The 17,931-nt window shown below is 36.2% G+C and overlaps 1 protein-coding gene and 1 non-coding gene across 2 annotated transcripts; one reads left to right on the top strand and one right to left on the bottom strand.

Annotated features, from left to right (window-relative positions):
* Positions 1-3,594: 3,594 nt before the first annotated feature.
* Positions 3,595-4,161, bottom strand: LOC112099677 (submandibular gland secretory Glx-rich protein CA-like). Its single transcript, XM_024187098.1, has one exon. It carries the CDS (start codon positions 4,159-4,161, stop codon positions 3,595-3,597), a length of 567 nt encoding a protein of 188 aa, XP_024042866.1.
* A 6,602-nt stretch (positions 4,162-10,763) lies between these two features.
* LOC112100430 lies at positions 10,764-10,870 on the top strand. Its single transcript, XR_002906802.1, has one exon. It is a non-coding gene; the product is annotated as a small nucleolar RNA R71 (small nucleolar RNA).
* The last annotated feature ends 7,061 nt before the right edge of the window (positions 10,871-17,931 follow it).

Below are 17,931 nucleotides of genomic sequence, written 5' to 3'. Positions count from 1 at the left end.
TTCCACCAAGACTCAAGATCCATCCGATCTTCAATGTGAGCATTGTCAAGCGATACCATGGAGACGTGGAAGACCCGAGTCACGGAGAATCAAGACACGCACCAACCGCCGTTGTCATCGCATTCGAAAAAGATGTGGACTACATCCTTGTGGATCGGGTGGTTTCGAGGAGAGGCGTGCCACCATACAACGAGTATTTGGTGAAGTGGAAAAACCTCCCTGAGAGCGAAGCCACTTGGGAACGTGAAAATGATTTATGGTAATTCGCTGAACACATCCAGAATTTCAAGCACGAGAGCGTGACGAGGACGCTGTAAGCTTAGGTGTGGGAGGATGTTGCGGACCGCCCAATTTGCTAGCCCAATTTGCCCACCAAGAGCCCAAGACAAAGCTAAGAGTGATAGCTTGACCCAATTCTGGAAAGTTCTAGGCAACTCTAGCATATTAAGCTTGTAAATACTCTAGAATTCTCTATGCATTTCCAGCACATGTAAATTCTAGATAGTTGGTAGATTTCTTTAGAATCTCTAGAGCTTGGCAAGCCTCCCCTATAAATATGGGATGGCATTAGGCATTTGTACACAACAACAAGCATTGAGCAAGCAACTCAAGCATTGTAAAGCTCTCTTGTAATCTCTCTTGTTAGCAATACAATTTCTCTCATTTGGCTCCATTGCTCTCTTCTCTCTAGCTCTTCGAAAACCTTTGGCTAAGCTAGTCGAGAAGCTCAAGGCTTACTTAGCAACATTCGGCAAAGCTGTCTAAGTGCCACATGAGTTAGCTACGCAAAACACTCATCCCGTGACAATGAGCACACTTAAATTTGATGTAAAACTCTATTTTATCACAAAATAGTCAATACAGAGACAATACAAGACTACGAAAAAGATTTGGAACGTTCTTACTGTTGGTTGATTTATATAATCAATTATTACCAATGCCAAAGTGCAAGTATACACAACAAGTAATAAAGTAATGAGTATTCAAGATCGTCTCTATAAGGATTGATGTTACTCAAAGTGCTAAAGCAATCACAATAATGCAACCAACTAAAGATCGAAACAAACACTTGTCAAATTGTTCTTCCGTAACCAATAATTATGAGAGATAGAAATAAATTAATACTTGTACGAAATACACTAAATTAATTGTGTTTAAGATTCAATTGAGAATGTAGTAGTTGAATGATCAAACTCTCCTAATGGGGTGACTGTTGATTACCAAATTAGCACCAGTTGTTGTGGTAAGTGCTGTAGCACTGGGTAGAACAAATCTGCTTCCGCAGCTATCGCATGTTGGAAATCTTATACTTTTAAATCTACTAACAATGACCAATTGCTCATAAATTTAATGGATGTCTTTATGACCTTTAATCTCTCTACCCTACAAAGTGAACACCTATTTCTAGGATATCACAAATCTTAATTCAAGTATTGCCCTTATGGGATTTAAGATGACCTAATCCAGGAAACTCAACTTAAGAACAAATAATGCTCCAATAATGTCCGCTAAGACATGCCCTTTTGCTGCTCTATCTTAACTAAAATCATTAAATGGGTGGTCAACCGAAATAACAATTATGATCATAAAAACTATTAGAGTATAATGCTACAACATTATCACAACAACATATAAGAACAGTTAAGAACTCATTGGATTATTTGTCACTCAACTACACTTAAATTTAGTTCATATTCTGAATGAGAAAAGTAAACATAAATATACTGATCACAGAATACATCTAATCAATCAAAGGAAGAAAGATAATAAGAATTTAGCACGATGGAAGTCTAAGGATCCTTCTCGGTTCTTCAACGATGCCGAACAACACTCCTTACTCTTCTTCTTCTTCTCGCCTTTTAAATGTTTTTTAATGATAACAATTCTCCGTCGCCTGCTATATGGTGCATGCCTCCTTTATATATTGCAAATTAGGTTAAAAACTGAAACCTATGAGCGTGCATGTGTTTAAATTAGGGAACATGCAGATCGTGATTTAATTGCTGACCGCGCCTATATTCTCTCCCGCATTACTCCCAGATTGCTATAGCACTGGTTGCTCTAAAATCCGCAGCACTTGTATTATTTCCGATTGTGCTTTCTTTTTTTTGTGACCATATTCTTTCCTCCCCTTTTCCATCTACTGTCTCTGCATTATTTCATGAATTTAAAATCTACAATTTAAAATCTGTTTTTAGCACAAATTACTGTGATTCAAGCAAAACTTGTTGAAACTCACTAAAATGAATGTTTATGCAAAAGGTCACCAAAATGTAATCAAAACACATTATTTGCTCTCTAGATGACCTTTATTCAAGTCTAAAACAGATGTAATAACTCTCATTTTCTAGAGTTATCACACCCCCAAACTTAAACTATTGCTTGTCCTCAAGTAATGACACATACTAATATTTCCCGCAAACAAACATGCACACACCTTCAGCTCTTTTATCAAACTTGCAAAGATTCTTCCACCTTCAGATCATATTCCCAATCAGACAAAGATGCCCATAGTAAATTTCAGCAGTCATATACTTCATTCTTACAAGGGGTAGCATAAATTCCACATATTCAAACTGTAATAGCTTTTAACATTGATAACCTGGGGGATAATCAACCTCCTCACTGTAACATTTATTTTTCATGTGAATGTCGATCACTTGTAATGATGACACCCAATTACTCAAACCATGCCCAGATCAGAGTTGCTGTAACAATATCTGTGGTATAGTCTTATCTCAAGATATCTTTGACTCAAGGCTGAACATGGGGCTCATGAACAGACCTGGCTACTCAATGCCTTAGACAGAGGACATATATATATATATATATATATATATATTATTTTTTTTAATATATATATATATGCTACAGCATTGCCCATAACTCTCGCTGCCTTTTTACACATTTCTGCATATGGGGTGCATACTCAAATCTGGTTACTCAGCAACTTAAGACATTGGAACAAAGTTTTATTTCATCAATATCACAGTCACTCAACATGCTTCTCCCTTCAAAACTTAAGACTTTTTCTATTCTTTTGGTTTTGCTCTAGCAGTCTCATACAACTCAATCACGGGCTAAGTGTTGGGACATAATTTCACTTCTATCTATAACTATCTCTACTTGGCATTCTCATAAATACTGAATAGCACTCAATTTATCTTCATTAGGTTTTCAAATCCATACACAAATAATAGATAATAGAGCTTCACACAACACAAACATAAACATATACCTAAAACACATGCATTCGGAAACAATCCCCCCAAACTTGAGAGGTGTTGTGTCCTCACAAGCAAACAAAAATAAAAACACACAAATGGACAAACAAATCTTTTTTTTAAGAAATAAAAAGGCAATTAGTGACTGCAGCCCATGATGTCGATCTTATTAACGTTTCTTGGAGGCACTGCGCAGCTTATCCTTTGGTGAAGCTTTTGAGGAGGTGGTTGGCAATGGCTTTGTCTTTTTTGCTGTAGGGCTGGTGAGAGGAGTTGTGGCTGGGGTTGCTTTAGCAGTATCCGCAGATGTACTGCCTTTTCGTTTGTTAGGTAGCCTTGGACTGGTGCGGATAGGCTGGTTAGGAGTTTGTTATGGAGGTTTAGGGGTCAATGCATCAGCTGCCTGGCCCTCAGCTGTGATGGCAGCAATGACCTCAAGTAGTTGCTTGGCTTGCTTAGATGTAGGCATGGCTCTGGTTGCTGCAGTAGCCAATTCAGCATCGATTTGCTCCATCTCCTCTTCAGAGGCTGGAGGTGTTGCCATTTTTTCTTTACCCTTGGCCTTTCCTTTGCCTACAAAGACTGGAATAAGTGGCTCCATGTCAAGGTCTTCCTCCTCCTCTTCTTGAATAATATGCGGCTTCCTAGTTTTGGACTGGGATGGGACGGGTGGTTCTTCACGTTCTTGCTCTGAATTCTCCTCTGCCTCTGAGGGTGAGCTATCAGTCTCAGATTTGTCACCTTCATCCTCATGTGGGTTAGATGGTTCAGCATCTTCTGAGTCAACTTCTGCTGGAGGTTCAGTTGCAGCTTGCTCTACTGGTTCATCTGAAGCAGTGGCTTCTTCACTGGTCTCTGCTGGAGCACCTGTGGTGCTAGTGTCAAAATTGTATTGCTGGAGCAGGGAAGCAGGGAAGTTACGATGATTGCGTTTCATGTATTCAGAAAATTGGTGTAGTTGTCTATCCAGGTGCTATAGATAGCTCTAAAACCTACCATTTTCCCTCTGCTGAGCTTCTACACACTGATGGATACTAGTACTGAGTGCCTGGATGGCTTGTTCTAAGCCAAGAGCTCGTCGTGCTCCTGTTACAGCAGCTGGTTCAGTTGTTGTTCCAGCACTCTTGCCAGCAACTCTTTCAATTGTTCGTGCCGTAAAGGCACCATCATTTTTGACATGCTCATCGCTGGCTTCAAGACGAACACCTGAAACTACACAAATGCTAGTGACAAGTGAAGGGAATAACAAAGCAGCAGTTCGATGAGTTTTGGCTGCACACTCTCAGATTTCTTTTTCAATGATGCTACCTACATCTATGGGCAGCCTTCTAACAAGGACATATAGCAAAACCAATCTTTCTTGTGAAACTGTTGTAGTGTGAGTGGTGGGCGGGCATAAGCCTAGATTTTAAAATTTTCACCCACACCTTAGCAATAGGTTTTAAATCTATTCTGTTAACCACACGTCCTTCCTCGTTAACCCATGATGCCCCTTCGATAGTAAGAGTTGTAAAAATGGTAGTCCACTTTTTTGGGGTTAACTTATCACGCAATTTAGCATACTCACAAGTAATCTCAGTAAGTAAGTTATAAAAAGCATTGATAACACGGGAGTCCAATGGAACAAGAGTATTTCTTACCCAGATGTTGTGCTGATCAGGGCTTACCAAATTGGCATAAAATTCTTTTACTACCGGTAGTACAGGATTGCGAGGATGTTTGCAAAACTCTAGCCATCCTCTCTTTGCTGCAGTATTATGGATTGTTTTCACAATTCCAGTGAGTTGGTCTGGAAATTTAAACCTTTTTTCTTCCAGAATCCAACACGGCTCTATGAATTCTTCGTATTTTTCCTCAGCGTGGTAACTCTGGAATCGTGATAGATCTTTGAGGCGATTGGCTGTTTTCTTGTATCTCGGCATTGCTGCAGCAAGAAAAGATTGAAGCTACTGTTTCTGAGAATAAAAAGAGAAGATGAGGTTAAGAATTAGGAGAGTTGGACTTGCGAAATAGATGGGGAATAGTGGCGTGGACACTAAGCACAGTGACTCCTATTTATAGTGGACTGTAATGTGAAGATAACTACGGTAACTTAGAGATAATTGAGGGAATAAAATATTTGAATTAAATGTGCATATCCCAAAATTATCGGTCATTAAAATTAAAGCTGTGATTTCGGAGATTTGTTTCCACAATTTCTATCCATATCCGAGCGTCCATCTGTCATGATTTCATCTCCAACGGTAAGTGAATGCTCCAGCCTTTAATTTACTGTAACAGGAAAAATTGTTGCTGCAGCCCCCCTTTGCTTATTCCAATGCCGTGCACAGAATCCATACCAAAGCGTCTGACACGTGGTTGTTGTCCCTTGAGTTCTGTCACTAGAGATTTGCACTTATCAATATGAAATGCAATTGCCACCTTTATTTCAAACTAAAATTAAGTTTAAAATTATGAAAATAAATAGATTAAATGACATTGAAAATAAGGAATGCAATAATGTAAAATGATTAAAATAACAAAACACGATTAACGAAAATAGTAAAGAGGAATGGCTGTTCATAAAACCAAAGGATTTCAAAATTGGTTTATAGTGGCTGGTTCCTCAATGGGCTGCCTCCCATGAAGCGCTTGATTTAAGGTCCTTCAGCCTGACCTTCTGTCTTTGCTCAATAGTTGGGTTCTTGAAGGAGTAACACCTCCTTTGAACCTTCTACTACTGGATGTATGTAATGCTTAACCCTGTGCCCATTAACCTTGAATTAGTGGCCTGTTTGTTCATCCAAAAGATCAACAGCTCCATGAGGGTAAGATTTTAACAGCTTAAACGGGCCAGACCATCGTGACTTGAGCTTTCCTGGAAACAATCTTAGTCTTGTATTGTGGAGCAACACTAATTGACCAAGGGTGAACTGCCTGTGTTGAATATGCTTGTCATGCCAGTGTTTTGTTATTTCTTTATAAATTATGGCATTTTCATATGAAAATAACCTTAATTCATCAAGCTCACACAGTTGAAGCTTCATTTGTTCTGCTGCAGCATGCATGTCCCAATTTAGTTTCTTTAGTGCCCAGTGTGCTTTATGCTCTAGCTCTAGGGGCAAATGACAAGCCTTGCCATAAACAATTCGGTAAGGAGACATGCCGATTGGGGTTTTGTATGCTGTTCTGTAGGCCCATAAAGAATCATGTAAATGTAAAGATCAATCCTTCCTTGTTGGGTTCACCACTTTTTCTAGGATCTTCTTAATTTCTCTGTTGGACACTTTAGCCTGACCATTTAATTGTGGGTGATATGTTGTTGCTACCTTGTGTCTGACTCCATATTTCATCATTGCAGCAACAAAGATTTTGTTGCAAAAATGTGCACCTTCATCACTAATAATTGCTCTAGGGGTGCCAAACCTGGAGAAAACATTTTTTTGAAGAAAAGTTACCACGGTTTTAGCATCATTGGTAGGTAATGCTGTAGCTTCCACCCACTTGGAGACATAATCTACAGCAACCAGGATATATAAGTTCCCAAAGGATGGGGGAAAAGGTCCCATGAAATCTATTCCCCAAACATCAAAGACTTCCACTTCCATTATGTTGGTCAATGGCATCTCATGTCTACTAGTTATGTTCTATGTTCGTTGACATCTGTCACACCCTTTAACAAAGTCATAAGCATCTTTAAAAATAGTGGGCCAAAGATAACCTAACTGTATAATTTTGGCAGCTATTCTATGACCCCTAAAATGTCCTCCATATGCTGCAGTATGACATGATTCCAGTATATGAGGTATTTCTTTTGTTGCAACACACATTCTAATTACTTGATCTGAGCATAGGTTATATAGATGTGGGTCATCCCACTGGTAGCTTTTAACATCATGAAGGAATTTCTTTTTCTCTTGAAATTTCAGCTCAGGGGGTAGCAACCCACTGACTAGATAATTAGCAAAATCTGCATACTAAGGAGATTCTGACTACTGCAGCACCTGTGCTTGCTGTACTACCATCAGTTGTTCATCAGGAAAACTTTCAGTGATGCTCTTCCTTGTCAATGCACTAGTGTCTGCTTCCAACCGTGACAAATAATCTGCCACTTGATTCTCAGTCCCCCTTTTATCTTTAATTTCCAGATCAAATTCTTGAAGCAATAAGATCCATTTGATTAGTCTTGGTTTGGCATTCTTCTTTGAAATTAAATATTTGATGGCTGCATGGTCTGTGTACACAGTTACTTTAGTACCTACTAATTAAGCTCTGAATTTGTCAAAAGCAAAAACTACTGCCAACAACTCTTTCTCTGTAGTGGTGTAGTTGATCTGTGTTAGAGTGAAAGTTTTGCTTGCATAGTATATGGAATGAAAAACCTTATTCTTCCTTTGCCCTAATACTGCTCCCACAGAATGATCACTAGCATCACACATAAATTCAAATGGTAAATTCCAATCTGGAGATATAACTACTGGAGCAGTAATGAGGGCTTTCTTTAATTCTCCGAATGCTTGAAGGCATTCTTTGTCAAAGTGAAATGGTTTGTCATGCTCCAGCAATGAACACAGAGGCTTGGCTACTTTGGAAAAATCTTTAATGAATCTTCTGTAGAAACCAACATGACCCAGAAAACTCCTAATCCCCTTTACTGAAACTGGGGGTGGCAGTTTATCGATTACCTCTATCTTGGCTTTGTCTACCTCAATACCATCCTTGGATATCTTGTGACCCAATACTATTCCTTCTTGCACCATGAAATGGCACTTCTCCCAATTAAGTACTAAGTTGGTCATCTCACATCTTTTAAGAACTTCTTCCAAGTTATGTAAACAATTGCTGTATGTTTCTCCAAAAACTGAAAAATCATCCATGAAAACTTCTAAAGTCTGCTCTACCATATCAGAAAATATAGACATCATGCATCTCTGAAAAGTTGCTGGAGCATTGCATAACCCAAAAGGCATTCTTCTGAAGGCAAATGTTCCATAAGGACAGGTAAATGTAGTCTTCTCTTGATCCTCTGGTGCTATAGCAATCTGGTTGTAGCCTGAATACCCATCTAAGAAACAGTAGTATTGTTTTCCCGCAAGCCTGTCCAGCATTTGATAGATGAATGGAAGTGGGAAATTGTCTTTCCTTGTGGCTTTGTTGAGCTTCCTGTAATCTATACACACTCTCCATCCAGTCATTATCCTTGTAGGAATAAGTTCATTTTTCTCATTAGCCATTACTGTTATCCCTTCTTTTTTTGGAACACACTGAACTTGGCTTACCCATGAACTGTCTGATATTGGGTATATGATTCAAGCATCTAACCATTTGATGATTTCATTCTCCACCACTTCTTTCATAATAGGATTCAGCCTTCTCTGGTGCTCCACCGAATTACTGGAACAGTCTTCTAAAAGGATCTTATGCATACATATTGATAGGCTGATACCCTTTATATCTGCCATGGTCCATCCAATTGCTCTTCTGTATTTTCCCAGCAAATCCACTAGGCTTTGTTCTTGACCTGCATCCAAAGTAGACGAAATGATTACAGGGAGTGTGTTGTTTTGACCAAGATAAGCATACTTTAAATGTGAAGGTAACAGTTTTAATTCAAGATTAGGGGGTGATTCAATAGATAGTAAAGTTGGTTTTACTTCCCTATCTGAAAGATTCAGGTGTTCAACGACTCTGGTGTGCCTATTAGATTGTTGTTTGTCCATCTAATCTGTTTGACTTGCTGCAACATCTTCCTCTTCAACCTCCTTAAAGGTGGTGACTTTGTTAAGTACATTACTGCAACATTGGTCCATTCTATCTACTACAACAAGATCCACTACACTTAAGAAATTTCAATCTTCTATTTCATCAGGGTTTGGCATAGCCTCTAGTACATTAAATGTGACTTATTGATCATTCACTCTCATGGCCAGTTCTCCTTTCTGCACAGCTATCAGAGTTTTTCCAGTTGCTAAAAATGGTCTGCCAAGTATAATGGGCACCTCTTTATCAGCTTCAAAGTCCAACACAATGAAATCCACTGGAAAAATGAATTTGTCAACCTTCACCAGTACATCCTCTATCTTTCCTTCAGGATATGCATGAGATCTTTCAGCCAATTGCAGAGTGATAATTGTTGGTCTGCACTCCCCCATTCCAAGCTACTTAAACACAGATAATGGCATCAAGTTAATACTAGCTCCCAGATCACAAAGTGCTCTACCAGCATACATATTCCCTATAGAGCAGAGTATTGTAAAACTCCCTGGATCTTTCAATTTTGTGGGAATTTTACTCTGAAGCATATGGCTGCTTTCCTGTGTTAGGGAAACAGTTTTAAATTCTCCCAGCCTTCTCTTTCGTGCCGAGATATCTTAAAAAAATTTCACATAATTTGGCATTTGCTCCAAAGCTTCCACAAAAGGTATGTTTATATGCAATTGCTTCAGCACTTCCAGAAATTTACTGAACTGCTTGTCTTGTTTTTGCTTCTGGAACCTTTGAGGGAAGGGTGGTGGATGTCTAAACTGCTGGTTAGATTCAGTAGTTACCCACCTCTGTTTGTTTAAGTTGGTGCAGGTTGTGGCTATTGGTGTTGTAACTTCTTTTTCAGCAAGATCTGGTTGAATTTCTTTTGCAGTTGCTGTAGCTGGATCCCTAGCATCAGAGTCTTGATGTGAAGTCTACTGTAACAAGCTTCCCTTTTGAGTTGGTTTTTGGGCTGAATTGCATTTCATCCCATTTTTGGTTACCTTAACTGGGGTATCAACATGCTTTCCAGATCTCAGACTAATCACTTTGCAGTGTTCTTTGCTCTCTCTCCTAGGATCTTCTGTGTTGCTAGGTAAGCTTCCTTGAGTTCTGCTGCTCATTGCTGTAGCTAATTGTCCCATTTGATTTTCAAGGTTCCTCAAGGACACAGCTTGACTCTGCACAATTGCTTCATTCTTTGCAATGTACTCCTTGATTAATACTTCCAATGAAGTGATTGGATCCTGATTGATATGCTTTTGCCCTTGCCTCTGTTGATGAAAACCAGGTGGTTGTGGCTATGTGTTTCTACTTAGTCCATTCAATGCTGGAGCATTTTGATTCTGATTGCTCCATGAGAAATTTGGGTGTTGTTTCCAGCCTGGGTTGTAAGTATTTGAATATGGGTTATTCTGAGGTTGTCGATTGAAGTTACCCACATAATTTACTGAGGCTGGATTTCCAGGACAATTATCAAAATCATGATCTTCACCACAGTAAACACAAGAAAGTTCAGTAACTTACTTTACTGTTGCTGGAGCAGCTGCCATGGCTTTTACCATGTTAGTCAATGAAGTTACTTGAGCTGATAGGGCTGTAATTGCATCAATGCTGTGTACCCCTGTTGATCCTTTGGCTACTGGTTGCCTAGCTGAAGGCCATTGGTAATTATTATTGGCAATTCTCTCTAAAATTTCATAAGCTTCAGTGTATGATTTGGATAACAGAGCCCCATTTGCTAAATCATCCACCATTAACCTTGTGCTCGGGTTTAACCCATTGTAGAAAGTTTCCAATTGAATGCAACAAGGAATACCATGATGAGGACACCTTCTGAGTAATTCCTTGAACCTTTCCCAAGCCTCGTACAGACTCTCATCTTCAATTTGATAAAAGGAGGTAATTTCATTCCGTAATCTTGAAGGCATCACTTACTTCCAAGAACAATTTAAGATGGAGATGAAGATCTTCATTTGGCAATCCATTGAATTGCCCAACTGTTTCCAACATTTGAAACATCACTGGTTTTAACTCAAAGTTAGCAGCATCTACTTCAGGTCTGATGATACCAGGATGGACAACTTGAGGAGTTAGCACGGCATAATCTCGTACAGATCTGTCTCTGTCATCAGCCATGTAAATAATATTGTTGTTGCCTAGCTGTCTCCTGTTAGCATGTTCATTCTGCTCTTCTTGAATGTTGGCTGGTTGTAAAGGCCCGTTAGGGTTCAAATTTCACTCAACTTGCAAATTATTCATGTTTGAAACAGTCTTTGAATTTCTTTGTTCTCTTCGCAATATCCTGATAGTCCGTTCAATCTCAGGATTGAATTGGAATATCACAGATTCGTCCTTGCGCATGCACGTACTGATCTGCCAAACAATAAAATGAATCCAGTTTAGTTTTAGTGCTATCACGATTTACTTCACACTTTAAAAATAAACAATCAATCCCTGGCAACGGCGCCAAAAACTTGTTGGTTGATTTATATAATCAATTATTACCAATGTCAAAGTGCAAGTGTACACAACAAGTAATAAAGTAATGAGTATTCAAGATCGTCTCTATAGGGATTGATGTTACTCAAAGTGCCAAAGCAATCACAATAATGCAACCAACTAAAGATCGAAACAAACACTTGTCAAATTGTTCTTCCGTAACCAATAATTATGAGAGATAAAAATAAACTAATACTTGTATGAAATAAACTAAATTAATTGTGTTTAAGATTCAATTGAGAATGTAGTAGTTGAATGATCAAACTCTCCTAATGGGGTGACTATTGATTACCAAATTAGCACCAGTTGTCACATGTTGGAAATCTCATACTTTTAAATCTACTTCCGCAGCTATCACATGTTGGAAATCTCATACTTTTAAATCTACTAACAATGACCAGTTGCTCATAAATTTAATGGATGGCTTTATGACCTTTAATCTCTCTACCCTACAAGGTGAACACCTATATCTAGGATATCACAAATCTTAATTCAAGTATTGCCCTTATAGGATTTAAGATGACCTAATCCAGGAAACTCAACTTAAGAACAAATAATACTCCAATAATGTCCGCTAAGATATGCCCTTTTGCTGCTCTATCTTAACTAAAATCATTAAATGAGTGGTCAACTGAAATAACAATTATGATCATAAAAACTATTAGAGTATAATGCTACAACATTATCACAACAACATATAAGAACAGTCAAGAACCCATTGGATTATTTGTCACTCAACTACACTTAAATTTAGTTCATATTCTGAATGAGAAAAGTAAACATAAATATACTGATCACATAATACATCCAATCAATTAAGGGAAGAAAGATAATATGAATTTAGCACGATGGAAGTCTAAGGATCCTTCTCGGTTCTTCAACGATGCCGAACAACACTCCTTACTCTTCTTCTTCTTCTTGCCTTTTTAATTGTTTTTGGATGATAACAATTCTCCGCCACCTGCTATGTGGTGCATGCCTCCTTTATATATTGCAAATTAGGTTAAAAATCGAAACCTATGAGCGTGCATGTGTTTAAATTAGGAAACATGCAGATTGTGATTTAATTGCTGACCGCGCCTATATTCTCTCCCACGTTACTCCCAGATTGCTATAGCACTGGTTGCTCTAAAATCCGCAACAACACTTGTATTATTTCCGATTGTGCTTTCTTTCTTTTGTGACCATCTTCTTTCCTCCCCTTTTCCATCTACTGTCTCTGCATCCTTTCATGAATTTAAAACCTACAATTTAAAACCTGTTTTTAGCACAAATTACTATGATTCAAGCAAAACTTGTTAAAACTCACTAAAATGAATGTTTATGCAAAAGGTCACTAAAATGTAATCAAAACACATTATTTGCTCTCTAGATGACTTTTATTTAAGTCTAGAACAGATATAATAACTCTCATTTCCTAGAATTATCACTTACCACCCATTACATTTCATCAATGTGATGCCCACTGACAGCAAATTGAAAGTAGATTGTTTCATTCAATCTTAAGATGTGTTTTATTTTAGATTCTTTTTTCTGCATTTATTTCTCATTTTGTCGAAGAAATTATCAGTTGGAGATGCATTCTTGTTAAATTTTTGCATCATCATAACACCTCAATACCAAATAGTATTATAGTTGATAGATGTAATTTAAAAGATACAACACTCTTATAAACACCAAATAGTATTGTGGTTGGGTAGCTATAATTTAAAAATTACAAAACTCTTAAAAATCACTTAGTGATGCGATTTGAAAGTTAAATCTCTATGATAAAAAATCTATAAAATCTTTATTACTTTTGTGAAGGTTATTATTTAAATGACATGTTTATCACTCACTGTCTATTTTTATTTTATTATTACAATTTGTTTCGTATTTGGAAATTATGCATTTGTTCTTGCCACAACGGGATATTCATAATGACGTACAAGGGAAATGAAATGGCTCCGATCATTTTATGTGGTTGATTTGGGCCGAGGCTCTTACCTTTGAGTGGGACTATTAACACCCTTGTAACTTTCTTTTAAAACCCCTTTTCTACCTAAACCTACTTTGATTCCCAAAATATCATTTTCCACTTTTTCAATTTCTTTTTTATTCAAAAAGAAAAATAATTCAATTTCCTCCAAACGGCTCTAATTACAAAAATATTGTTTTTATAAATTTTTGAATTATTAAATCATATATTTTACTCAAAAAAATCAGATACATGTATGAATTAAATAGAATTAAAGTTGACTTAAATAGCTATTGTTTATTTTTTTAAATTAAAAATAAGATTAGAAAGAAAAAGTTGATTGTGAGGAAACAAAAATTGTATAAGACTTTGGTGTAATTGTATGGGTGTAAAGAGTTAGAGGGAGAAATATAATGGTATAATTAAATTTATTTTGTCCTTTAATATAATTGTAATAGGAGAGGGGTTTTATAATGATTTTAGACGGGTGCCAATAGTTCAACTCCTTACCTTTTACTTTCAATTTCTTTTGAACCCATTACAATTTTTCACTGTCCTGCCCTAACTCTATGCATGTACTTGAGTTGACTTGGGGTTTTAGGGATTTTTTTTAATTAAAAAATGAGAGAAACTTGATATATGAAAAATAATAATACTCTATCACTATATTATCATAAGTTGTAAAGATAAATAATAATGCTAATTGGTAAATTTTATTTAGATAAAGATAAAAATTAATGAATTAAATAAGGATATTTTAAAGAATATTTTTAAAGGTGTCATGCAGACGTTTTAGATTAAGCAAAAAAAGAAAACCAACTTTTTATTAAGTTGAAATAACAAATGAATATAGTTGATTGAAATTAAGTCATTAAATTAAAAAATTCAAAAGTTGAAACAACGAATGAATATAATTATCTAAAATTAAGTCAATTAAGTTATTAATAGGGATGGCAATGGGAGTGGAGGGAAGAGGACCGAAATCTCTATACCCATTCTCGATATTTTTCATATGTCGTTGTCCAATTCCCATTAGAATTCCTTGAGGGAGAGGGGATAGAAACTCCGAATAACAACAAGGGACCCCTGAGAGTCCCCACTCTCTTAATAATTGATACGTTTTCATTTTTTCAACTTGATTTAGTCACATTAAAATAAAAAATTTAAATAAAGTTTGGCAAAATATCTTACATTAACATTAATCTATTACACAAGTCACACTACAAAATACAAATCATTAGAATAATTATCTTCGTCAATCTTCATAATTTAAGACAAAAAAAGGAATTACTTTTATATCATTAATGAAATAATGAAAAAGATATTGATATTTAAATAAATGAGAAGGGAGCGACGTGCTACTGGGCTATGATGATATGAGACAAGTTGGGTGTTGGCTGCGACCCGAATAATTTGGAAATGATAAGTGAGACTGTAAGCGAGTTGCTTAGAGTTTGATTTGTGGATTGTGTGTTTATGGGGTTGTGGGACTTGGACTGTGATTAAGTTTAAATTACATTTAAGTCTTTATATTAATTAATATTTATATTATTTGTATAAATATTTTGATATTTTTTATTTACACCAATATTTAATATTTTATAATTTAAATTTTATTATTTATTCACTAATAATTCCAAAAGATAAAAATAAAAATGGGGAAATGAGGAGGAGATGCGAATTACATCTCATACTCATCTCTTCTCTTAATAAGAAATTGAGTGAAAAATCATTTTCGTCTCTTCTCCGAATAAAAAATTAGGTATAAAACCATCCCTCTTCATAGGGATTTCTACCATCACATTAGGTTTAAAAAAACAACGGCACCTGGATTCATCAAACCTGTTCAAATAATCGATTGTGATTGGTGGAGATGCGCCCCCCCCCCCCCCCCAATATACATTATTCTCGTGAGAAATGACTTTGCTCTTTTACAATATAAATTTTACCTTTATATCTCAATAAAGCAGAGAATTATCGCAGATTTATGGTATCAAGCTGAATTAGATGGATTCCTTACTGATCTCTTGCTCTTAGTTTTGGAACTTATGAATTTAGAGGGTAGGATACTCAATATAACTTTATAAGTCATCTCAGCCATTTCTAAGCTGCTTTGTGTCGAAAGAAAATCAAAATTTACCTTCATTGATGGAGAAAAGCACAGTCCAGGTATTTCACCGGCCCTTTTAAACGCTGCGGAAGGTTCACAGATTTCAGTGATCATTTTCTCGAAGGACTACGCTTCTTCGATACGGTGCCTGACTGAACTTGTCAAGATTCTTGAATGCAACAACATGGTTGGCCAAATGGTGGTGCCAGTTTTCTTTCACGTAGATCCATCTGATGTGCGGAACCAGACTGGTAGTTTCAAGGCTGCCTTTGTTAAGCATCAAGAACAGTTCAAGAAAATGCCAGAAAAGGTTCAGAAATGAAGGGCTGTGTAATCAGAACCATCCAATCTATCAGAACGGAATTCCATGACAATCAGATATCTCCTTAACCCTTTCAAGTATTAAAGATTAATTAATTGGAAGAAAGAATAGGTACGATGCAAGACCCTTCCCCCCCCCCCCCCCCCCCCTCTTTCATCTTTGTTCTTGCTAGTTCGGAGGAAGAACTTGTGAACAAAATTGGAGGACAATTAGATTATTTTATTGGAAGATTCGATCAATTTGGTTCAAGAAGTCGAATTGCTGTAACCACTAGAGATAAGCGAGTCGTTGAAACATTTAGAGTGGAGCAAATATATACGGTTAATGGTTCGGACTTTCATGAGGCTTTTGAGCAATTTTTGTAACCACGCCTTCAAAGAAAATCATTCTTCTGAAGATCTCAAAGGGCACTCGTGGGGGTTGTAGAGTATGCCGAAGGCAATCCATTAATTCTTAGGGTGTTGGGTTCCTCCCTCCGTCTGAAGAACAAAATAAATTGGGAAAATATTTTCAATGATTTAAGTTGGATTTGTAGTTCTGATATTTATGATATGTTAAAGATTAATTTTAATGAATTAACGCCACAGGAGAAGAGTAGGTTTCTAGATATTGCGTGTTTCCTTGATGGAGAAGATAAAGATTTTGGGACAAGGATACCAGATGATTCTATGTCTTATGGACTGGATGTCATCATTGATGAATCACCCATAATAATATCCCATATCAGGTTGCTAATGCATGACTTATTGCAAGAAATGGAACCAGATATATATTCTCTGCAATGAGTCTGTCCAAGAGCCTGACAAACGTAGCAGGCCATGGGATTAGGATCATATGGCTGTCTATCGTGTGCTAAAGCAAAATAAGGTAAGACTTTACCTATTTTTATCTTTTTCTTTTGGGGGCTAAATGCCCTCGTATTTTTCCTAATCACACCCATCTTTTTCTTTATTTATTATTACCAAAACATCATTCGATTATCATTTCATTTGATAATTATGTTGAACAGTTTAAGCGCATTTCAAATTTCTTAGTAATAGGTAAAGATTGTGTTCAAACTTAAAAACATTTATTAGGTCAGGTTTTCAGGTAATTAAACGCATTGTTTCTATGCACGCTCTATCAAATGAGAACACGATTGCAGTAACTGAACGTTAATTAGATCAATCAGTGATGCTATGATCTAAAAGTTTTATCTTCTCAACTTCTCCATAAAACTTTCAGATTAGAAGAAGAAAGTGAAGGCGAACAAGTTTTTGAATTTTATTTTTTTGAAATATTATTGAAGAGTGTTTAAACTTTAGAGTATAATTTTCTTTTTTGAATTTAGTACAGGGTGTCGAAGCAAAGTGTGACGATTTAAAAGGGTGCAAATGGTCCTTGTATTTTTTTTTTCAAACAAAAAATGATTGAATGCAGATGTTTTCTACAGTTAGGGAGGTCTTATTAAATTTTATGATTCTTCTTTTTTTTTTTAATGCTACTTCATTCTTTGCTTTTGTTTAGGGCACTGATTAAATTGAAGGCATATTCCTTAGTTTTTCCAAAACAAAAAACGTCCATCTAAGTTCTCAGGTCTTTGTTAATATGTCAAATTTAAGATTGCTTAAATTCTACGTGCCAGAGAGTTTTGGTGTTCCACTTACAACCTCTGAAGTGTATATTGACCAAGGTTTAGAATACCTTCCAAAAAACTTGAGATATCTTCATTGGCACGGAAACCACCCATTGAGAACATTGCCATCGAGTGTTAAGCTAAAGATCTTTATTGAGATCAATTTACCTTTGCGAAGGAAAAATGGCGTGATCTACTAATATAAAGAACAATAAATTTTTCTTTTTTAAAATACAAATTATTAGTTATGAAGTTCACTTATACTAATTTAATGTTGTCTTTGTTTATCTTTTTCAAGATATAACCTAAAAGATACAACACTTTTTATAAATATTTATTGTTACGGTTTTAAAAGATTAATTAATTTTATCAAACTCATGATAATAAAAATTAATAAAATCTTTAATATTTTTATCAAAAGTATTATATAAAAAAATTTATATTTACCGTACATTATTAATTTTTATTTTATTGTTA

This window comes from Citrus clementina, unplaced genomic scaffold (genome assembly GCF_000493195.1).
Source record: "Citrus clementina cultivar Clemenules unplaced genomic scaffold, Citrus_clementina_v1.0 scaffold_3, whole genome shotgun sequence".
NCBI lineage: Eukaryota > Viridiplantae > Streptophyta > Magnoliopsida > Sapindales > Rutaceae > Citrus > Citrus x clementina.
Note: the sequence above shows the minus strand (reverse complement) of the source record. Positions and strands in the feature narration are given on the sequence as shown.